This window comes from Falco rusticolus, chromosome 8, assembly GCF_015220075.1.
Source record: "Falco rusticolus isolate bFalRus1 chromosome 8, bFalRus1.pri, whole genome shotgun sequence".
In the NCBI taxonomy this organism is placed as follows: Eukaryota; Metazoa; Chordata; class Aves; order Falconiformes; family Falconidae; genus Falco; species Falco rusticolus.
This window is the reverse complement of record NC_051194.1, coordinates 18250894-18275177: the sequence shown is the minus strand read 5'-3', so window position 1 is coordinate 18275177 and position 24284 is coordinate 18250894. Positions and strand designations below refer to the sequence as shown.

The 24284-nt window shown below is 39.6% G+C and overlaps 1 protein-coding gene across 3 annotated transcripts in view; it reads right to left on the bottom strand.

Moving 5' to 3' along the window:
* Nucleotides 1-24284, bottom strand: part of KCNIP1 (potassium voltage-gated channel interacting protein 1) — a 439940-nt gene that overhangs the window by 56959 nt on the left and 358697 nt on the right. Inside the window, exon 1 of one of the 3 annotated variants that reach the window (XM_037398044.1) lies at nucleotides 6895-7068. The exons of the other annotated variants lie outside the window; for them this stretch is intronic. Within the exon in view, the coding sequence (XP_037253941.1) occupies nucleotides 6895-7003 (109 nt within the window). The 5' untranslated portion in view covers nucleotides 7004-7068. Of the gene's footprint in view, nucleotides 1-6894; nucleotides 7069-24284 lie in introns of those variants that run through there. 3 annotated transcript variants of the gene reach the window in all.

Sequence of the window (24284 nt, the reverse complement as noted above, 5' to 3'; positions counted from 1 at the left end):
CTTCATGAAGCAAGACCATACTCTCAAGTATTAAGATTAAGCAGTTGCAATACTTCAGGCATTTATCTCCTGACTGCTTCCCTTTGTAATGTGGGACCTTGTCTTGCAGGTTATCAGTGTTTAAATGAGCTGAGTATTTGAACGTGTGGTCCACCTATGCAAACACTGACATGAACACAATGTTACCATAACACATCACTGGCCAAAAAAAAAGCAGGTTCTGAAATTCATAATCCACCACAGGTTTGTTGTTTGTTTGGGTTTTTTTAAATTATATTTTTACTGCCATATCTGAGACCTGGGGTCTCACTGTTTCCAGCTGAAAAGTAAATAGTTACATAAAACTCACTCAGACCAATATCCCATGAAAAACCTGAGACCTAGCAGAGATGCTGGAATTCATTAGTTGCAGTAAGAGCCGTAGCCCAAAATGTTGATCTACCGAATTATTCAGTTGCCTACATTCTTAGGAACAGGAAAAAACTAACAACTTTGCACAGTCATGAAAACATGGGCCTCCTTACATACACCACCACAGCATCTGCACAGCTTGGGGGCTAAAAGTATCCAAGTTCAGACCGCTATAGGATGTGGAAGTGGGTGGGACAGAGGGAAGGGGGAAAGGCTACTGCACCCTCAGGACTCCTCATACAGACGAGAAATGATCCAGGAGGGCTTTGTCAAAAAATGCCTCGCAGCAAAACTACTGATACCTGTAATATAACTATAGTTACATGACTATGTATGACAGGAAAGAAGTGTACCACCTCATACGCAGATGACCACACATATAAGAACAAGAGGAAAGTTTATTTAAGAATAACATCAAAACCTCTGTCCTAGATCAAATCATACATGTTTTCTATCAAAGTTCATATGGAACCATGCACAAAACATCCACCTTTCCTTGCAAAGGGCAGTCCTTAAAACACAGAAGATCAATTGCAACAGCAGGGCCAGTACAAGGCCACCTTCACCTCAGCAGGCAGGGCAATATTCTCATTTCGGTGGCATATTGCAACATACGATGTTCTATTATACAACTAAGGGGTTTTCAGAAATGCAGTTGAGCGATTTTTAAGGCTAACAATAGTTTTCCTTAAAATATTAAGAAGCCTTAAAAATTTTATAGATCCCTGCCTTTCCTATAAAAAAACCCCAAAAACTTGTATAGGCGCCTGCCAGGAAGGTAGGTACATGAAATAATGGAAGCCATTTTCAGGAGCTTTCACATTTTATTTTTCAATCCTTTGTATTTACAGGTAAAATTGTTTAACTTGCATTGTACTTCTCAGCTCACCTGAGTGAGCAGGACTGAAAGCCAAAGTAGGAATGTGGCATACTAGAACACAGTGCGGAAAAATTTGATAAAAGAAATTGCAAACAGCCAGCAACTATCATCAGGTACACTTTATTTAGTAACAACACCCCACCCCCACCACAACAAACAACTAATATTGGTGGGAAAGAACAAAAGAGAAACTGCATCAAGGAAACCAACAGGATCGTACAGTGAGAGTAACAGAGGATGGAGGATGCAGTGCACAGGTTCAGGCGCTTTCTACCCTGTGCTTCAGAGAAGACGTACTGCAATTACAGATTGCATTTTTATAACACCTCTCATTTGAGCCCTCTGAAAGAGTATGAATAATAGTTATCCTTATCTTCCCTATGAGGTAAAAATAATTGCTGGGTTATCACAAACTGAGGTATTAGCATAGTGGGGAAAGGAACTGGACTCCAGCATTGGCGTACTGCTCCAACTCTGCCGGCACTGACACTACCGGAGCAGTTCAGAAGTGCCTCCCAGGGCAGCACGCTCCACACCTGCTGCCCGCACCGCTTCACGGGGGATGCCATTACCCTGGCTGCTGGTGGAGGTTCACACTGGCTCTGGCTCTCAACAGGCTGGGGTCACAGAACGAGAACACATGATTTCTGCCTTGGATGAAGAAAAATCTGTACAAAGGTTGGAATAATTGAAAAGAAATCACTGGGAAGGATGTAAAGAAATTTGTTGATTCAGCTATAATACAGCCTCTGCACCATGCAGCATCAATAGGCTGAAACCAGCATTTTCTGTCCCTATTACCTCATAGTTGAGCACCCTCACAGGGGATACCCTGGAGAAGAAAGATTCCAATTTTTAGGTTGCTCAAACCTCTCTTCTTTCCCTCTCTTTAAAGTGGGTTTGAAGTTCCCATCTTCAAAGCTAGAGGAAAGAACATACTCTCACAAGAACTTTTACAGAAGAATATCCTCCTTCCACATTTGAATTAATCGATACCTTAGCATATTATGAGAAGACAGAATACGCATTTCACTGCAGGTTGTCTAGTATCTGCAGAGCTGGGCCATGAATATCTTTGTGGAGCTGGGCTCAGAAAGCCAGAGCAGGAAACCTGGTCTGCCCCTGGTGCAAAACTGATCTCCTCCTCAGAGGCTTCAACGTTTGCATGCTTTTACTTGTGGTGACGCAAGTCGAGGCGGACTTAAAAGAAACACTATGTCTTCGTGGCTGGGTTCGGACAAAATGACCTTTATTGTTTATACAAACTATTTATAGATCTTAGACAGTGCAGGTGTTAGACCCTGATAGGTTTTTGTGTCCTCCTTGCTTGCTATTTGCTGTTGCTGTAGGTGCCTGTATGCTGTGGTTCTAAGTTCTGATTCTTCACATCCTGTTTACGTACCTGACAATTTGTGGCTGTCTTAAAGGTACACGGCTAAGTCTTTGAGGTCAACTAACTTATCTGCAGACCCGCTGCAGACCCCAACAATTACTTAAACCTAAACAGCACCTCACGAATCAAATTGATATCGGGTATGACTGATCTTTGGCTATGCTCAGCCCCAACACTTGAAGAGTACCACAGACAATAATAATACAGTCTGAAGTGACCAGTTACGAGATTATAAATCTCACCTCTTTGCAGTTACTTCAGGTCTGAACCTGGGCAGAGTTCTTGCTTCAGGATTCAGCTCATTTTTGTTTTGAGCTCAGCTGCTGACAAGTAAAGGCACTATAACAAACAAGCCTCTGGGTCTGAGGTCTGGATTACCTTAAAGGTTACTTGATTCAACAGTAAACGTCTATCTCCATCTCCTTTCTCCAAAAAACATCAGGCACTGATACACCACATGAAAACAGGTGCACTGAGAAAGACCTGAAAGCACTCATTCTAGTGAAGGTCCCGGGAACTGGCTTTAAGACCTCATCTCCATTAGTAATTATACTAAAATTATTTCTCTCAGTGGCAACTGAAATCTACCAGTTGGCAGTATATTTTTTACATACTGTTGAATTATGTAGACACATACAGCAAAAACCTCTGAAGCATCTGAGAGCTGATTTCTAGATTTATTCAATCAAGAAAAGTATTTGAGCACCTGCTTCTAAATCTTCTGTCATAAAGTAAGTGACTACAACTAAGGAAAGCAAGCTTTCCTGCAGTAAAAAGTTGTATCCTTGACAATACATTTCATGGTATATCTTATTCTACTTATTTTCAGGGGTTTGTACCCTGCCACAGGTATTACTGAACCAGTCAGCCAACCATCTAGTCCAAAAGCACAATTCACATTTGCTCTGGATCCCTCTGATTTCAAGAAATAAGATTTACGAATTCTTCAAGGGTACTTAGAAGATGGATGGATATTCTGCAAAGAAGTTGAAGCCAAACTCACAAAACAAAACGAGAGTAAGTTCTGGCTGTACATTGATGAAGAAGTTTTTTTGGTCCCCAGTCATAAGTTAGTACAAGGTTTCATCAGGTATTTCCCCAAATAATACGTAGTACATATAATTGTTTGTGGATGTGTTGTTGCACTAAAAACCAATCTTCAACTCTTAGCCCACCCTTTTGGATGTGGTTGTGTAGCTCTTAGGAGCTGGGAGCTAACCTAATGAGACTGAAGCCGCTCTGTCAAAAAGTAGGATGGCAGCAAGGACAACCAACAAACATGAACCCCCAACAGACAGAACCTTGAGAAAAGCATAAAGCAGCAAGTCATCAATATTTCTACTTTATTAGGGTCACAAAACACGCCCCCCCCCCCCCCCCCCCCATGCTTTGCAAAGCTTTTCTCTTTAGTTATGTAAATTTTGTCTCTTAGTTATATGTAGAGGCTACCATGCCCTGTTCTCCTCTCCCTCTTGGTTTTAAGCCAATGGGAACATTCTAATGAATAATTCAGAAAACATGAAACAGTGTAACTGGCAAAGGTCTGATCTTACTGGAGCTCTTATCTTTGCCGAGTTTTAGGGGGTCATTTCACATAGGCTTGCTCCACCAGCATCTCAGGTGGAACAGAAGAAATTAGGAAAAAAAAAAAAATTCCTATTGGTTTAACATTTTCTTTAAAAATGCTCAGCAGTTTTGGGTTGTGCTTGGAGATTAAAACTGCCACTAATGTCTCTGGTTTCAGTCATTTTCAGTCAAACACCTGAATGAACTAACAGCCAGAATGGGACTTCACCTCTGGAATGTGACTGAACACCCATTCATTCAGCTGCAGCAAATTATAAAACTTCACATTTTCAAATTACTGTCTATGCTATTTCCCTCTCTATAACTATTGCTTCCTATGTTAGGCTAATGAAAAATCAGCACTCAGGTTTTGGGGTGGTTTTTTTTTTCTTTTCTTCCTTTAAGCAGGACAAAAGAATACTGTTTAAGCAAGCCTGGTCCATCTACAAGAGCCAGACTAATTCTAGTTCTAAGAAGGAATAAGAATATAGCCAATTTCAGAGTCTTATTTTAGTGTTATTTCACAGTTATGAGAAAGCACATGGAATAGCTATATGTTCATGAGGTTGTTTCTAGAGCATTAAAAGATGTTAGAAATATTTATGTTGCAATATAAGCACCCACTATACCTTTTGCCATCACTGCCACCTAGCACATCAAAGAAAACAGTTTAATGGCACCTTTAAAGACTTCCTAGTGATTGAAGTCTGCATTGCACCACATTAATGACGATCTGCATTACATTAATGTTACTATTTACACATATAAGAAATTCTTAGCACGAGTCAGAAGGGAAGAACAGACTCATACAATATAATGAGTACCAGATAAATATATCTTTGTCTCCAGGTGAACTATTTTGCAGCCAGAAAAAAAGGAATTCCAAGAAAAGTTATCCAAATCTGAAACAGTTTACAGTGTCATGCTCCTATGCACTGCCAAGTAATTCATCAGCAATCAGGAACTATGTGTATCAGTAACTGACAGTGCTCCTTTACAAAGAGTTACAAGAAAATCCTACACCCTTCTACACTTGTATGGGTTGAGTGATTATTAACTGATGACCACAAACAAAATGCAGCCGGAGCTGCTCAGTGAATACAAGGTGGGACTGTTTGCTCACTTTTGCTGATTTCATCTTTGAACAAACAATGTTCTCACCTGTCACGTACTTGACTTTGCTGGAGAAACACTGGGGAGACACTTCTGGGGAAAGCAATTGCTTTGAAAAGGGCAGAAACTGGAAGTACAGTAACTAAGTGTGGAAAGAAGGTATAAAAATGTTCTTGCAGTTAAACAGGCAGCAATGAAACTGCCTCAGCATTAGATTTAACAGTTTATTTTTAAGGTGAGAACTTCTATTGCCATTATTTGAAATTAGCTGTCATTGTCAGAGATCTTAATTTATTTGTAATTATATAATTGAACTCCAGTGGCATTCCAGGAGTAAACTAAAAACTCCCATGATATTCATTTTGTAGTAAGGAATAGCAACATTCATGTAATGACTAATACATGCCAATTTACATCTTCTCTTAATCTAAATAAAATAACTCTTATTAAGGCCATTTCTCACATTTGTTCCTAATCCTGCAGGAGGATTTCCAAGTTTATGTGACAGCACTGATTTTACAGTAGCAAGGTTAAAATACCATCTGCTTTTCTTGTTTTTAACATTATCCAATAAAACATTTATATATTAAATATCCTCTACTTTTATTCAATCTTTCATCAGCCTTAGGTTTCTTGTATTTTAAAGATAATATCTGAACAAAGTAATGTAAGTGTTTATGCTAATATTTTATCATTGCTATTTCCTTTGCTAGATGACCTTGGCACAGTTAGTGATCGAAGCAAGAATATACTCAATGACTTGGAGGTCTCTTTGTTTTAAGAAAAGATACCTCATCTACTCCATCAAGAAGTTATTTTCTTTCAAAATTAAATGATACCTACATCGCTTTATGAATAGATAATATGATCCCAAATCTCCCTTAATTGTTAATATATATGTTTTACTCAGACAAGAAAACCTTTAAGAAAAAAAAGTTCTTTACACTGATAAGATGAAGAGAGACTAAATCTTCCAGTTCAATAGGTGAAAACAGAAATATTTCTCCCTAGATTATTTTGCTTCTTGTTACTTTGCTGAAGTGTCTGGAATAACAAATACAGAGAAGTTTTCTTTTATTCACATTCATTCCATCATGTCTTTAATCTGGAAATGTCACAACAGAATTGTTTTAGATAGCCATATGAAATCATGCATCTAATTATCAGCTGTACTTCCATTACCCCAAGGGACACTTTCTTTTTTCCAGGCTGGTACTAATTTCAAGAGAGAAAAAGAATTAACAATAAGAAAAAAATTCTTAATTTGATAAAATAATACATAAGGCAAAAAAGATAATCACAGCTTCAGATTCTCTCTAGCTATGGTACTATACCAAAAGCACACGAAAGCCCTCAATAAAGCATAATTCCCTCTTTGCAGCCTGTATGATTTTTAATCACAATATCGAGAATCAGTGCACTGACAGACAATGCTTTCCTTCCCACAGCCTGTCTGCTACCTACAGTGGCTTTACTGAAGCAAATTTAAACAAAACTAAACAGGAGCTGGAAAACTTGGAAGTTCTCTTACCATCTGACAAGTCAATTAGCCCGAGGTAGTGCAAAAGTTTCAGAGAGGAGCACACCACCACCACAATCCCTAAAGTCTGAAGTCCCTCCGACTCGCCTTTCGTCCACATCCTTTAAGGCACCACACAGATACCTACTGGTGTGCCTGCAAACAACTGGCAGACATCTAACGCTGAGAAATCCTCCGTTTGAAGCTTTTCTTCCTGCTGCTCAGCTAAGTGTACAGCACATTTCCCTCCCCCCCCTCATTCTCACACTGCCTCTGTTTCTCAACCTCTCCCCCTGTTTCTAGTTTTCCTCTTCCCCCCGCCCTTGCCTTTTTTTTTTTTTTTAAACATACAAGGAATTTTTAACTATAATCTATGGTTTTATTTCGTTTCATTTCAGGGTAATTCTCTCAAGAGTTTACTCCGCCCCTGAACAACTTAGCACTGTGCTGCTAACCTCAGCAACCTCTCACACTTTTTTTTTTTTAATATCTGTGACACCAATGTTTGCATTTGGGATTTTCTCCGTTATTCTGCCAATACAGATGCTTTTTGTCAATGCCGCTTCCACACGACATAACAGACTATACTATGGCACATTGTAGGGAAGGAAAGAAAAGGTCTTTCCCTTAATTCCTTCCTGGCTTCCCGCCATGTTCATAAACACACTTGACACATATATGTGTATTCCTGTATAGAGTCCAAGACCTGTGCAGCAATTTTGTTTGTAAGCAGCGGCTCCAAGCCCTGCTCCGCTGGATTAGCCACGGGACAGCAGTGGGGGCATTTTGCTGACATGTAATGCACACCCAGAGATCCGTGTGCACCGGCACTGGCCTGGAAGAGCCATCCTTTGCAGGCAGCTCAGACAGACAGAAGCACTTTGCACTTGCTCACCTTTGCAATATTTTATCAGGCTGCTGGCACAGGGTAGCACTGCAGGTTGCTCTCAAGTTCAGTCAATTATGTATTTCTCCATTATCACCACAGATGAGTAAACACTCAGCAGGTTGAGTGTTTTATCAGGATGGCAGATGCAAGATTGCAACACCAGTAAAAGCTGGATTTTTCAAGCGTGCTATTAGGGGAAGATGATGGTGTGTCCCATGTGGGATACTCAGGAAAACACAGCCAACACCTTTTATTTTACAGGACTCTGAGGCTCTCATTGTCCCCACACTCCCCCCCCCCCCTCCAGGCAAGCAGTAGCTCCCTTTCCCCACCGTCCCAAAAGAGCAAGGCAGGCCCTGCCAAACTGCTTCCATAACCTCTTCTGATACTGCCTCTGCCTTCAACTACTGTTGAACAATAACTTCAGGTGCAGAACCCTAAAGAGATTTTTGTATATCACATTAACTAAGTAGTACACTTGAATTGCTTAGAGATGCTCAAATTAAAGCCAGGTTGGAGGTGCAGAGTACTCATACATACTTGAGTGATCAAGTCAAGAAGTAATGAATACTTTAATCGAATTTGAGCTTTGTTTCTGTATGCAGGTGGCCAGGTAAGAGATCATACTCGCAAATACATTATTCATGAGAGTTCTCTGTCATTGGCAGCTAACTAGCCAAAGCTCAATGGCATGATACCAAAGCCACTTCTACAGATGAATACTTCAGACCAAACAAATTTTTTTCTTTTTTTTTTTTTTTTGTACTCTGTAGTGTCCACCACATTAGGTTTTCATTGCCCTGGCTATATGACTGACTATGTTGCCGCATTATGGTTCATATTTCCCAGATGTACACATTCAGCTTTAAAATTGTCAAGGAACTGAAATCACTGCACTGTCAAATTGCTCCCAGACAAGGAGAGGAGAATTTGGAGGAGAAACATGATAAACATACCTCAAAACATTTAGATAATTTCCTTGGTTAATCACGTCCTGTTTCCATTAGAGAAACATTTCTACCACAAAAAGAAACCCACAACCAAACAAAACCAAAACCACCACAAAACCCCCGTCACATTAAGTTTGGCCAGGCACACTGACCACAAAAATAAACAGGTTCCTTCCTGTATATAGAAGAGATGTTTGACAGATTTACTGGCTGCCTGGTACACTTTGCACTGTTTCCTCAGACCCCTAAGTTAATGGATCTTAAAGAGCACACAGAACTAAAAAAGCCCATCTTACTCACCCACTCATTTCCAGGCATGTTATTTATTGCAGATACATCAGGTCACATAGCTTCTTCTGAACAATGCCTGAACCTTCTGAATCTACTAATTACCACAAAAAAGTAAAACTAAAAAATGATGACATAATAAGCAATGAAACTCAAAAAGCCTGGCTTTCTACAGGTATGCTTGGCAATTCTGCAGTTCTCCCACTGTGTCCCACCTCTGCATCTTCTAAAGCCCTGTAGCAGCACTGTAGCGAGAGGCATGGGGAAGGGCATGAAAACCTGGTAGTTCCATCATCTCTGTTACAACAATTTATGCCAAGTCTAACATTCCTGATATAAGCAAGCTGCAAAAGAACATTTGGTTTTGGACCCTAGAATTCTTGCTGCATGAAGACCTCATGCATGCCAGAAGCTCAGAATCCATTAGACAGTATATCTAACATTGTCAAAGCCAAAAGATTTTTGTGAGGTTGACTCAGTTTTTAAACAGACTTAGATGAAATGTCGAAGGATCATTTTTTCCACTCAGGACCTTCAGGTTGGTTTGGGATCATCTTGAAGCCAGCAGTTCTTCCTGAAGGCTGCTGCTTCCCCCTTATTTCCCCAAGCTTCCCGAAACAGCCATTAGCCACTGGGCTTATTCTTCACTTGCTTGTTACTGCCCCGAGAACCAGGATTCCTTACGTTAGTGTGACATGACACCAACGCATCCCTAACTTTTAATGGAAACTGCTGCCAGTTGCCAGACAGCAGAGCACCAGGTCCCTTCATCCATCCACCCATGTAGCTTGGAAGCTGCACACTGACCTATGTTATAGCATACAATTAATTAAAACAAATCCTCTTTCTGCTGCTGCTTAAATATTCAAATTCATCAGGAGTGGCTGACTAGAGCTGGCTATGAATGCCTTATGGGAGGCAAATCCTATGAATTCAAATACTCATCTGTTTTTTCCACTGTAAGAACTAATTTAAGTAAAAGATAGCATCTTTCTGCTAAAGCTTACCTCCCAGCTTGGCCCATTAGTTACAGCAACACTCATAATTTACTGTAGTATTGAGCTAATGAGAGAAATAGGTTCCAGGAATTAAACCAAAGAATGGCTACTTAGTTTAGTTCTCCAATAGAAATCTGCGAAGAAAGAGGACCAGCAGCTCTTAACAAGAGGCAGAAATATAAGTCAAGATTTTATTAGGTATTTTATTTGAGTCACTACTGGAGTAATGAGGGAAAACCCAAACCAAAGCCAAATAAATAGTGAGATTCAAAATTTTTTTGTTTTTACAGAATAAATATTCTACAGCGTAAAAAACATCTTTTGGATTGATGCTTCCCAAACATTCATAAGTCTGCTGCAAAATACATACTGTTGTCCTCAGAGAGGGGTAGCTCAAGGGACTAAATGATTTTAACTACATCCCATGTAAAATAAATAGCACAGAGTGCCTGGCTTTCTACCGTAGCCACTGAACAACAGATTTTGTAGAACAGCAACTGAAAGAACAACTTAGTTACATACAGACCAGGTTAAGCTCACCAGCAGAGCAGCAAGGTCTTTTTGCCAAATACTAGAAAAGAGGAATGTAAAAATCCAAATGTTTAAAATACCAGATACTTGATAATCGAGATAAATGTTCTTGCTAATGCCCAGCATACATATCTCTCACATGCAGCAAAAGGGGTTGAATGCCTCAATTAACTGTGAAAAAGGTTTATGCTGGATATGCACAATGTGTGCCCTCTGGGAACATAAGTAGGAACTTTAAAAAGATCAATCAAAATAACATGTAATGAAAAGGATTTTCTGGTAATAAAAGAATTGCTATGATGAATCATATAAATGATTTATGTAATCTATAATCAGCTCTTATAATTGGCTCGGTGGAAAAATACATTGTATGAAGGTGCAAAAATCACAGCAAAATAAAAAAATAATATTCCCCACAGCAGAAGCTTCTCCCAGTGACCGAGCTATATGGAATACATCTATGCTTTCCTGAGGAGGAATTTTCTCCTCACTTTGTTTTAAAACAAATGCAGCATAACATGTTCTTATTGCCCACACCTTTAATAAAACCCCAGTAGTATTTTCTGATTAGCCTGGTATAAACCCCTAAATATTAAATTTTTGTCAGTTTGATTGAATATTCCTTTGCTCTTGTGTTATGATGGAGAATAAACAGGAACATCTGATTGATTCTTCTTGTACAGTTCATTATTTCAAATATCTCTGTTTATAGATCTTCTGATGCTCAGCAATCCTTAACAGTCTTTTCACATGGCTATTGTCCATAAATCTATTTTCATTGTAGATCTCTGATGCCCTTCCACTTCTGCTGTATTTTAGAAACAGCATAATGAGATAGTTTACAGTATTGCAGGTGGCTATAATGTCAAAAGTATGAAATTACTATTTCATACATACTTATCCAATATGATTTCTTTTGTACATGTGTAAAGTTAGTGGGTTTTATTGCTGTTTTAAGATAAACCAAGATGAGAACTAGGACATTCTCATGAGTGACTTTAATGCACCCAGTCCCAAGCAACAATATGAACTGCTTAACTTGCAGCTTTTTATTAGCTTGCCTTAGTCAACAGTCATTCATCTACTCCGTTCACCATGATTAAGCCCCTTTGGTGTTTCTCAGATTTCTCTGGATCTGACTAGCCCCAAGTAATTTGTGCCATCTGGAGAATGTGTGAAGAGAATATAATCGATTGATAATTGCTGACTACAATTTCAAAAAACCTAGCAAATTTGATATTTAAGTAATTGATGATTTAGGGCCCCCATCTAAAGTACAAGCAATCTTCAGTTAAACTAACAGTCATCCAGTGACAACGAGCTCAGGTCTTTTTCCAGTTGCACCGCAATTCCACCCTGACCCCTCTGCCTGCAAATTAATTTGGCTTCATATCACACTTATGTTTCCCAGCAGTTACCCACCTGCTAGGAGTGTTTTTGAAGGTCCTGGCTAATTACTAGTTATTATTTTTTTCACTAGAGATACATTCTGTATAATGATAGGTGAACCACAAATGTCCCATTAGTTGGTTTGGCTAATACAGAAATGTGGATGCTTTTCTATTAGTGCTGCCCAGGGAGCTAGGAGTAAGGAGCTCAGTTCCTCAGTCTGCCATTTCCTCACAGTGTGAGTGCAGGGAAGTAACCGGCAGATGAACCCTTGTCCTGGCATGATATAAATTGTTCTGCTGTAACAACACCAGCTATAATTCCATCAAAAATTTCCCCTTAGTTCAATTCTTCTGATTCATGTGAAAGAGCTACCGTCTTTATTCTATCAGTGCCTCCCAGCTTTCTGGCAGTAGTAGGATGTTGTTGGGTCTAAAGATCCATGGACAATTTATGCAGAGAAGCAGGAGGACCCCACACATTTTTCCCCTTAAGAGGACTGTCTTGAGCTAGTTGAGCTAGCGATTCCCAGCCTTTTGTGAGCTTATTACACAATTCACATCAACTTTGAAAAAACGCAGGAATATCTTTGAAAGACTCCAGAATTCCAGTACATTGTTACTGATTTTTTGCATGCCAGCTGGAGGTACAGAGAAGCACATCCTACCTTGAAGTTACTACAAAGTGCTGCATGGAAGACTTTGCTTTGCGCTGGACCACACGATGACAAAAGCAGGTAAGTGTTAATGATGCACATGCAGATCAAAGTTTAAGCAAGCCTCCCATCAAGCTACAAATTGTAGTAAAGACTACCAGCAACTAACGAAGAAAAAAAGGTAACCCTGAAGACTAACTTGAACCATACTCTACATGCACACTATCTGAAATTGGATAGTATACAACTGAGGCAATATATAATTAATGAAAGGGTAATGAGAACCTCTCCCAACCACTAGATATTATTGACAGGAATTCAGACAGACTCAATTGCACTTTTTCCTTCTATTTAACTGGTTTTCACCCCTTTCTCTAGATTTTTATTTGTAAACCAACATGGTTGCACAAACCAGAGTGGCAAAACCAAACCCAGCAGCCTTCTCTAAGATCACAGATCACTATCAGACTTGCAGAATTGCTACAGCTGCTCTCAGGACTTCCCCAAAGTTCTGTAGCACCAAACTTGCTGTCTTTTCTGTGCTGTTGTTTAGGCTGGATGGACTTGTAGCAACTGCCTAATAACCTCAGCTGCACTAAAGAGAAGATAGGAAAAGGCTGCAAGACTTCTCATTCTCCTACTTTTTAAACAGACAAAGTTGAGGAGGACACATGCTGTGAGGAAAAGAAGAATAGGGGAGAGAGTGAAAACTTGAAATACCCTCTTGTGTTGTTTCTTCTTTTAAGTCTGACATAAGGGACACTAAATAAGGGGATGGATGTAGCGTGAAGAACGGATCAGGGAGGCACTGGGATGGGGCTATGTACAACCTGAAACTGCGCACAAAGTTATAAAACCTGATGTTTCAGTTATACTAGAGGTTCATTTCCCCAAACAGGGAATGCCACTGCACCAGTCCATGCAGTCAGCATGTGCTGAGTCCCCCATCCAGCTGAGCATTTCCCCTGGAACCTGTACTCAGAGGTGAGCACTCTCCTCAAACACACCTAACATGGTAGTAAAGAGCAGTTAAAAAATGATGTTAAAAATCACAATTGCCAGAAGACAGATGTGCTTTGCAAGTGAGATTTTCCTGCCTACTGGATTTCTGCCCCAAGTAAGTGGAGACGTGACCTCTCCCTTGTGATGATAGCTGCTTCCAGAAGCTGGAAGTAAAGAGGCATAAAGCTAAAAGCCTCTGCTGCCAAGTGGGGCCGCAGTGATTTTCTCATCACAGGTGGATTTTCCTCCATATTACATATTTCCCACAGGCACTGGCTTGTCACAGCTTCATTCCCAGTTTTAATAAAAATGATAATTAACAATGCAGAACCTCTGCTCCGTGACTTTTTTTCCTAGTGGGCTTTGTTTTTCTAGATTCATATTGAGTTATTTATATGGGAATGACAATGAACAGGTAGATTCCCCCCCCTCCAGAGACTTAGAAGATCATAAGTTCACATCACAAGACTGATGCAGGGTGAATCACAGCTTAAAAACAAAATTAAACTTGTTTAACACCAATCATACTCTGTTATTTGGCATAACTGCTTTTATCATTTACAGTTTCTACAGTGTTCCAATGCATGTCAACTTGCTGATAACTGCTAAGATGCTCCTTCTGACCAGCTTTTTCGCTTATTCCAACTGTATTGATAAAGGAAAAACCCCTAAGAAATAAAACCAATGAAACTATCCAGTATCGTATACGCTTCACTACTTACTCATACATCTCTCCCTGATGGATATTCTCTTGCCATCAGTCACAGCATGAGCATAGACAGCTGGTTACTGAGGATTTTCACCAAAACCATGTGAATCTACTGGTGTCTCCAGGCACTTCATAATTTTACAGAAGTGTTAGTTGGAAGGAATAGCAGATATCGCCTATCCCAGCCTACTGCCCAGAGAAAGAGCTGCTTCCCTGAAAACAGCTAGTCGAGACTTTAAGACCTCCAAGGATAGTAATCCCACTGGTGCTCCGAGACAGTTGCTCACTCCAGTGCCACATTACTCTTAGGGAAGAGGTTTCTCCTAATGTTCAATCTAAACCTCTAAGGCTGCCACTTATTGCTGCTGCCTCTTCTGTTATAAGAATGCATATCTTTCCACAGTGTGTGCATAGGGTCACCTGTAAGCCACAAGCCTTTGCCCATGGGGAAAACCCACACAGGTTGCTCTTTGCAAGGCAGCATTTCAAATCAATGCATTTGACTCTGTTCTTTTGAAAAAGCCCTTGAGCATGGACCATGCCATTTTGCTGCAGTCTGTTCTGCTCCATTGCTACCATCCAAAACCTTTTAATTATACCAATATTAAAGGAATATTAGAACTATGCTCTTATTTTTCCATAAGAATTATGTGAAACATTGCTCAGTTAAGATCACACCTCATATCTTTGTTAGTTACAACATACACATTACAGACTTAAGCACTGAAAGACACTCCACTTAAGGGATATTGTGCCTTTGCTTGTTACATTAAACCATGTTCTCTCAATGCTTTTCTTGATTTCTTTCTTTTAAGTGGCCTCAGACACTTAATATATGCACATGGTTTTCTAAATAACTCTAAATTTCTTACTGACCTGTTGTATAAGGAAATACCTAAACATTCTTGTTGACTCTTTACTGGTGTCTCATCTTCATTGTACCATCTATGCATTACTTGCGCTTAAGTTTTTATTTTATCATCTGTAGTTTGTATTCCTGTTCTACCCCCAGCTTGAAAGATTTAATTAGTTATTTGCATAATTATTCTGCAAAAGATAGCGCCACAAAAAATAAGGTTACTATTAGGAAATACTATTAATAAATTCATGAAGGAATTATGAAACTGTACAAAACTAACCATATTTTAGATACATCACAGTGAATTATGAAATAGTACCATATAACTATTTTAGAGACATCATAGTCTCAAACGAAACCATCCTGAAAACGTTTGGAAACCTGGGCCAAGTAGTAAAAAACTCTCAGCAATTAATACTTGACAATAAAACAGAAACCAAGAACAAAAAGGTTCAATTCATAAAACAAAAGTCTGAAGTTAAATTGTCTAAAGAAGCAATATCAAGTTTATAAAGTATAACGCAGACAAAAAGAGTGGTTTATGCTGTAGTTCTAAATACACAGGAAATAGGAGAACCTTCAGAGGGTGCTCTAAGAAGGGGGATGTCTGCTTCTGCCAGCACCACTCCAACTATTAGATGAGGGACAGCAGTTTCACGTAGCTTGCACTCAGCATAGAGGTCAGCTCTCTGAAGTTTACCAGACTCCCTCCGATTTATGAATTATGGTTTAACTGTTCTTCTAGTGACACCACGATTTAAATTCTGCTTCTCAGCACAGCACAGATCGGCTGACATTCGTGGAAACATTGATGTCTAACTAGCAAAGCACTTGAAGAGCTGCAATACAGGTGCGCATGACAAACTATACTTAGGATGTTAAAGTTACTAGTAGCCTGAAATAATCAACCACCATCAAACCTCTTTCCTTATGTGTACCTAAAAATATTCCATTACCAAGCAAGCTGGACACTAGTGATGGAGCCAGTATGCCACTCACTCCCACATGGCTGCTACCATTTACACAGCAGAAGAGAACAAAAGGAAAACAATATGGCAACATGTACTCTCTGTACAGAGGAATGAGAGGACAAGGGAAAGAGAATCAGCCTCACAGATAACCCCTTTAAGAAAACCAGGAAAAAAAAGTGCTGAAAGTACATCAAAAAATATGAGCTGCATGGAAAAAAGCAGCAAGGAAAACTAAGGTGCCAAGGGTTTTCTGCAAACAGATTTACATTCAGAATTGAAGATTAAATTCAAGGGCAAAATCAAACTGAAAGAGATTTATGACTATAATGCACATCTGGGAAAGGGCAGCACAGGTAAAAGAATGATATGTACAGAGCACATCCAAGGTCTGTAAATATTCATATTTAGGGTACACTATGTATCATACACACTTCAGCAGTTAGAATACTCGCCCAATAATCCACAACCCTCTTGAATAACTAATGATATATATTACAGGTGCTTTCCATGGTTGAGGATGATATCTGACTTTCTTCAAAGTCCTCAACACATACAACTCAAAGCTTCACTTTTTTCCAAGAAAGCATAAGACACTTGAGAGCCAGCTTTTGATAAAATAAACATTCATCTGCATGAGCGTTTGTCGGATCTTACTGCAGAGGCACTTAGCCTCTGAAGCAATACAGCTGCACATCTCTTGGGCTAATCCCGGTGTCAAACAGGACAAAACCAGGGTCCTGTAAAAAGGGACCCAGTTCAGCACATTTTAGAAGCGCTGGACCTTGGGACTGGATGGTTTCTTCCAATGTCTGCAGAAGAATGGCAATTACATAGACTCCTACCACAGGGCTCCCCAGGGACAGGTACTATACTGTATCACAATACTAATGTTTGTGCTGTAAACCAAACTTTCTGATGTGTGTCTATATACATATAAAAACTCATCACGTGTTCATTTACATATGTAATTTGTATTATGCCATCTCTTAATAAAAATCAAATACACAGCATGCAGGTATGAAGATGAAAGGTCAAATCCCTTTGCAAATTGTGCTGGTCCAGTTCCAGTGTCAATCCAAAATTTGGTCAGTTCAAGCACAGGAAGATATTTCCTCCTCAGAACATATATCCAAACAGCTCTTTAAGGAAAAGTTGATTAAATATGTCCATGTCAATTAACTAGATATTTTCATTGGAGGTTTTAACAACACTGTCTCTACTTAGAGAGTCCTGTCAATTTGCTTATTGGAACACAATCTTATTGATGGAAAAGAGTACAATAAAGGATACTACTTTCCCCCTCCCTCCTTCCAATTTAATTAAGCTGCAGCTTATTAATTGCAAGGTACATTCTTGTGAAAAAAGTGCAATGCTTAATTGCCGTTATTAAACTAAATATCAATTTGGATACATCAGTGAATGCTTTGCTGCTGCTCAAATATATCATAGCTCAGGCCTGGAGGGCAATACTCTTAGATGACATGAAAGGGTAATTCAGTTGTTGGTACTTATTCTGTTCAGAGCTCTTTCAGGCAAAGAACAAACCCAAGATCTAGCAATGATGCTGAATTATATCCGGAGGTATTGGAGATGGTAGTTTAGTTAATCTAAACCACAAAACATTTTTCAGTATGTTTAAAAATCCTTGGCTGAAGCTTTCTCTATCCTTAAGCATTTTACATTCACAGTGACTAGCTAATTATGATTAACTCTTTTGTTAATCATCAGGAAACCATGCGCTACAATAAACTTGTTTTCATGCAAGATTTATCGTCCAGTTACAGCTTAAACATTTTGAACAAAAGTATTGGTATGAATTTTAGAGATACATCTCTGCCATTTCCAGAAAGAAGAAAGATGGCACAACATCCAAGCACTTAACACTTTCAATAAGGAAGTAGTGAGCAGTATCCCATTTCCAGCTGGCCTTCAAAATTGAAGGATGCTTCTCTGTAGAAGAAAAGCATGCAGGAAAAAATTTGGGAAATGAAGGAAGGTAGAAATTCTTTCAGTTTTGGCAGATCATGAAATCATTCCACCAGTTTAAGCTTCTTAGAACTATAGTACTTTGGTGATATAAATTCAACCATTTAAGCAACTATATAAAGATCTAGTTTGCATGAGGAAAGCTGAATGATCTATGCTGAGAAAACACCCGATCTTCTGCCCTCCATTCCCAGAGTTTTGTGTGATATCAGTTACCACAAAGGCAGCCTTTACAGACTGTTCATTGCCTACAGTTGGAAGTGGAACAGAGGCTCAGCCGGCACAATTAGCATCTTTCTGCATAGTTTTGCCATTTCAGCTCTATGGTCTACTTAAAAGGAGGATTGGTTTTAGATTAAAAAAACAGATATGTGCATCTGTATCTTAGGGCACTATAGAAAAACCCATGCATGTCGATTACGTTTTTTGGGAAGAAATACATAAATATATTTGTGAATACGTGAAGCTTTGTAAGCCTGAAATCCGCAATATTCTCAAATCAGCCAGTTCCAAAAAGGGCACTAATACCAATTCAGTTGCTAGCTCCAGCATCATCAAAACAAGAAAAAGGAAAACCCTTTGATTTCACACCTATGCACATAGGCAAAATGGCATGGATTCTGCTACATAATTGATCTAAGCAGGAAGGAATTTTCTAGGGTCTAATTTGTTGCTCTGATTGCAAAGCTACAATCTTTTGTGCTAACATGCAAAAAAAAATTGATTCCTATGTATTTCTCCTGAATACCAAGTAGGTAGTCTCTAGCTGTTCTGATATAAGCACCAGCAAGCATTAATACACAGGTTTCTTCAGACCAGAGTATAAACTGTTTTCCAGTGGGATAGATATGTATCTTCCTGAACAACAGAAGAGTGCCTGGAGAGCCAGTTAAGAGAGAAATAGCATCTTCTCAAATAACATCATCTCAAATCTACTAAAAATTTCACTGTTACAACTCTAGAAAGAGAAGGTGAAGTTAGCATATTTATTAAATACATTCAGTTCATTTTATGCAGTAATTGTGCTCGGAGGGGGCATTAGGCAGCACATAGACTTGGAAATACCATACAACAGCCTTAAACTTTAAGTGTCAGCCGAGGATTCTGGTTATCACTTGTTTATAGTGATGTTAACTGCACAGGCACTCAATAAACTTTAATGGCACAATGTCATTTCAGACTTTGCTTTGGTCTCTGCTACAACTTCAAAGCACAGGGACAGGGCAACTAACTGTGCCACAAGAGCTGAACCAACAAGTCTTAAATGTGGGCTTTAGTTAAGAGGAAACCTGCCACACACAGGTGAAGGACCATGCTTCAGATCTGAGCTTGAGCCTTCACAGCAGAAATTTCTTCAATCTCTCTCTCTCTCAATCCCCCTTGGTGGGCTGAAAGAAAAGGATTGATTCCCACATGCATAGCCAGGCAGCAGCAGAGCAAGATAAAGTCTTCATGCTTCATATCATACACAAATGAATCACCAGGGCACCACACTTCGTGGGAGCTGGCTGCATATACACCAGAACAGGCAATATGACCTGCATGAACGTGAAGCCCTTTTCTGCATACCCATATTATGCCTGACTATCTATAAAACACTTACTATACTAGTGGTTTGGCTTTGGGGGCAGTGCTCTATCACCTTCTTTTTTCTCTTGGGCACATCTAAGTCAACGCCACTTTGATGCTGAAATTGACATTTTCTCCTTGACGTTCAGTCTTGGTGACTGAAATGTTTTTCTGAGTCACTGCCATTATGGTCCTCCTTAGTTACTGCTAGGTTATTGCTCACATAAGTGTTACTAATGGTGTGAAGCAATAACTAGTAAGTGGTCAGTGTCGGCCCTTGCTTGTTCCTAACAGGCAACAGAGTCACAAAAAGTGAGAAAAGATGGATGTTAGTCCGAAACTTCAGAGACCTGGTTGCTCTGCTGGTCAGAAGCTGTGAAACCACGGCCAGGTCACAGACACCAGGGTGCCCCCGTGTGTTTAGGGGCCCAGGAAGGAGGCGCACCCCCACCCTGAGCTCTGTGCTTTGCTTCCCCTTTTACAAGTGAATGAATGGCACTGCCTCAGAGACCTCTAATGGGATAAATATACTAAGCGCTGTGAAACACTAGGAAGTTACACTATAACAGCATTTAGAGAGCCTTAAAGCAGGCAATACCTGGGTAAAGGTCAATGTGAAGCATACGATACAACAAACCAAAGCGATGAAACATCCATTGGTATCAACGTAGGCCTTCACCACAGAGAATAACTATGTGTCACAAAATCTTAATAATCTCCTTATATGAATTTAAGCATTTCAGAGCTTGGCAAGTCACTGCTGATGTCCTCACAAGCAGCCAAGGACACTTGTCTTTCAGGAAGTCATTTGGTATAAGACTAGATCCCTGCCCCAGGTGTCTCACTTGCATCATTTTGAATGAAGTTTCTTGAAAAATAGTTCTGCCCTGCTCTACCAACAGGTAGGAAATAGATATTTTCAGTTCACTCAGTTTCAGAGACTGCCCAAACCAGAGTCCAGCTGCTGGGCATGTTGTGACATGGGTTTGCTGTGACTTTAGGGGAGGCACAGACCAACATTTCCATTTTAATAAAGAAGTCAGTTACAAAGATGCCATTGGGGGAAGGTAACTCCAGCAACTGGGAATTAACAGGTTCCTGTAATTAGCCAGTTATCTTGAATCTAATTCATTAAGAAGCTGTATGTTCTCATTTCCTTTATTTCTCCTCCTGGCCTCTGCTCTCTAGCTAATTCTAGCTGCAGAAAAAGGTGGGAAAGGTAAGAACCAGCAAGAAACATCTCGTTCAACTACTACACAGTCTCCGAGCACATTCTGAAGCCGACCCACACCACACTGTCATCCCCACTCCAAGGAAAGCTGGAGGGACTCGGCAGTTGGCAGGTTTGCCCAGAGCCAGCTGCTATTACACAAATATAGATAATTTTAAGTAGTAGTCTGAACAATTTCGAACTACTGATGAACTGGCCCAGATTAAGACAACACCTGACAGCACAGACTTCTGTGCAGGGTAACTCTTGTGTATCAAAACATTCTGGATGCACAATCTAAAGGTGTCTTAAAAAGCTTCTCCAAGACCCTGCCCACGCCATACACACTCAATACTTAGCAAAAATCAGCAAAGACAAAGGTACAGGAAACCTTAAGTCACACCTTTCTATATCTGCTTATTGCTGTACCCAAACTCTAATATTAAAGCCTGATGTTTTTAAAGAGCATACAGAGAGCAGCACTTCAGCTCTGCCTGAAAACCAGTGATGGAGAGGGAGTGCTGGATCCCTTTCACAGCAATTTTTTTCATAAGTTATCAGCTCAGCTCTCTGCCTCCTTTCTTTCTTAGCATTAAAAGAAAACCACAAAATTCTGGGTCTGCTTTCATTTCTTCTTAGAAATCAAGCCACAAAATCTGTCTTAGCCTCTATCTGTTAACTAGGAAGACACTGACTGGCTGTAATCTGAACAGGCACTGCAATTCTGCCTCCTTTCAGTACAGGATTATTTCTTGAGAAGCAAGGCTAACACAAAGATCTCCATTTCCTGGCTATAATGAAATGGAAATAAGTTTTGAGAACCTCCTGTTTGTACTAAGTCTGTGGATATTTTACTCCGATTCAGGATGATATGGTTTGTAGATAATGTTATTTAAAAATACTTAAAATTTATATAGTGCATAAAAATTTAGCAATTCACTAAGAAACAGGAGAAAATAGGCCGCACAACCTATGAAAGAAAATAGCTGCGAAAAAACCCTACCAAAACTAAGGAAAATTCTTATAGGTAGAAATTCCTCTTAAGTAAATACTAATCAGGAGGTAATTACTGCTACTATTACAGAGCTTTCACCTATAGTTTTGGAATATTTAACAAAGAAAACCCTAATAAGAAAATTGAGAGAGCAAGAGAATATTTCCTAGAGCCCTGATGGGAAGCCAGGGCCAGAGGACAGGTTTCCTCAGTTTCAAGGCAGGTTAGTTTGGTGCACTGCCTTCTTCCTGCTGTCTTACTTGAACACCTTAATTCAAATTATTCAGGCTCAGGCTTGTATACAACTTTGCCTTCATTTTTTTCACTCCTAATCTTAATGCCATTTACAATTACTTGATCGGTAAAGTATTTTTCTTTTGTTCAAAACCACTGATTTGAAAACTTGACTGTTCCTTGGCTGCTGTTGAACAGTCTTACCCTTTAGAAAGCTTCAAAACAAAAGAGAGGATACAGAGAGAGAGAGAAAAAAAAAAAGACTACAAAAGACAGGAAGAAATAATGAAAACTGAATGATAAATCAAGACTAAAAAGAAGAGAAACATCAGATAAAAGCTAGTTTATCCATGCCATACATATCAGCCAGACTTATGCCAATTACTCTTCTAACCCTAAACAGAGATGTCTGCTTTTGTTACCAGAAACGCGTCAATTTACTGAGCCAAGCTTGAGGGAGAATGCACACCAGGAGTCAGAGAAAAAAATTAAGAATAGGAAGGTAGCCTACCATAGCCTTAATAAGCAGCTCAAAACCAGGGACAGCTCTAAAGCATTTATGTACATCCAAATGCTTCTGGAAGTACAAGGAGTACAGCCTAATATCAGGTACTCACTGTTTAAATCTGCAGTTACCCAACCAGACTATTCTGTTACCCCTGCAGATGATACCGGGCATAGACAAAGACAAAGCAGAGGTCAGCAGCAGGTTCTTCCAGCAGGATTTCGTTTCAAGGAGTAACTTCATAAACCATTTGAAATTCTGCTGAACAACAATCGCTACTGGACTCAAACCTGAGCAAGGCACAGGCAGACTACAGCTCATTAAAACTTACAGGGCGGTTCGGGGCCCTTTGCTTTTACTCAAGCCAATACCCATGAAGCGATTCTGACTTTGTAGGAAGAAAAAAAAAAAAATGACAGTCATGGGGGAAAAAGCAAACAACCAACAACAAACCCCACAGAAGCACTAAGGCTGTAGACCATACAAAGGGAAATAAATGCTGAAGGAGAAAGCAGCATTATACTTGTAGCTCATTGCTGAGCATTTTGGGTTTTGAGCTAAAGCAAAACCCACAAATTCTTCTCTGAACAATAAAGGGTTTAACTTCATTGGGAAGCTACTTGACTGACTGAAAAAAAGTAAAAAGAATTTGCAAATTCTATTTTTTGTTCAAAAGACTCTTATGGAATGAACTGTGGTATAATACAGGAAAAGCACGCGATAAGTGGATTAGCAATAGTGATTCCTGTAGCAATAATGACAAGCAAATACTGCTTTTGTGCCGAGAACTGTACCAACACACATCACCCAGAGAGCGGACAGCAAGCCCACTTCGTTTCAGAGGAAGACCGAGACAGTCAACAGACACTCCAGCAGAATAAAGGGATTGTCTTAAAAGACAAACTTTTGTACTAACTATTGGATATTATGTCTCCCTTGGCTGGTTTCTTTTCTTCCCCTGGAAGAAGAGCAAGAGCAGTCAGAGGGCACAAGCAATAGACAGCCAGCAATACCTGCACAGGGTGGGCAGCGTGCTGAGGGGACCATTGAGACAGCACAAGGTATGTGCGGGAGAACAGGCTGAAGGGGATTTCAGCTCCTAATCTCAAACATCCTCAGCCAGTTTTCTAACCATTAAGGTATTGTTTAGGAGAACTCTCATGCTTTGTACCAAATGTACACGACTGGTCATGCCTCTGGGGTTAAAAAAGGCAGATTTGAATTGGAGGAAATTGGGCAAAACCCCACAAATGTACTTAGACACACCAACAATGTTTGTTTGCTTTTTATTAAATAAGAATATTAGACAGAGGGAGACAACACACACATCAGGAGGAATTTAAAGTTGCTTATATAGATAATCCAACTGGGTATTCCCAGCACTATTACAAAGTCTAAAAAATGATCACTTTGTTTATATTGGTTTGGAATTTCCTGCCTCCCAAACTATCCATACACACTGCAATGGAACAGTTAGTTCTGCACTGACATTGATTACATCCACCCAATGCAAAAAATCAATAAAATGTTTGGGGAAAAAAGTCACCTTTGGGACAGAAGAACAGAATTCCCTTGCTTTCATTCCTGAACCTGCATGCATTTTTGGGCACCTCTGAGTAAAAAAGTAGAATTAAACAGATTAAGAAATTTCCTTAAAATAAGT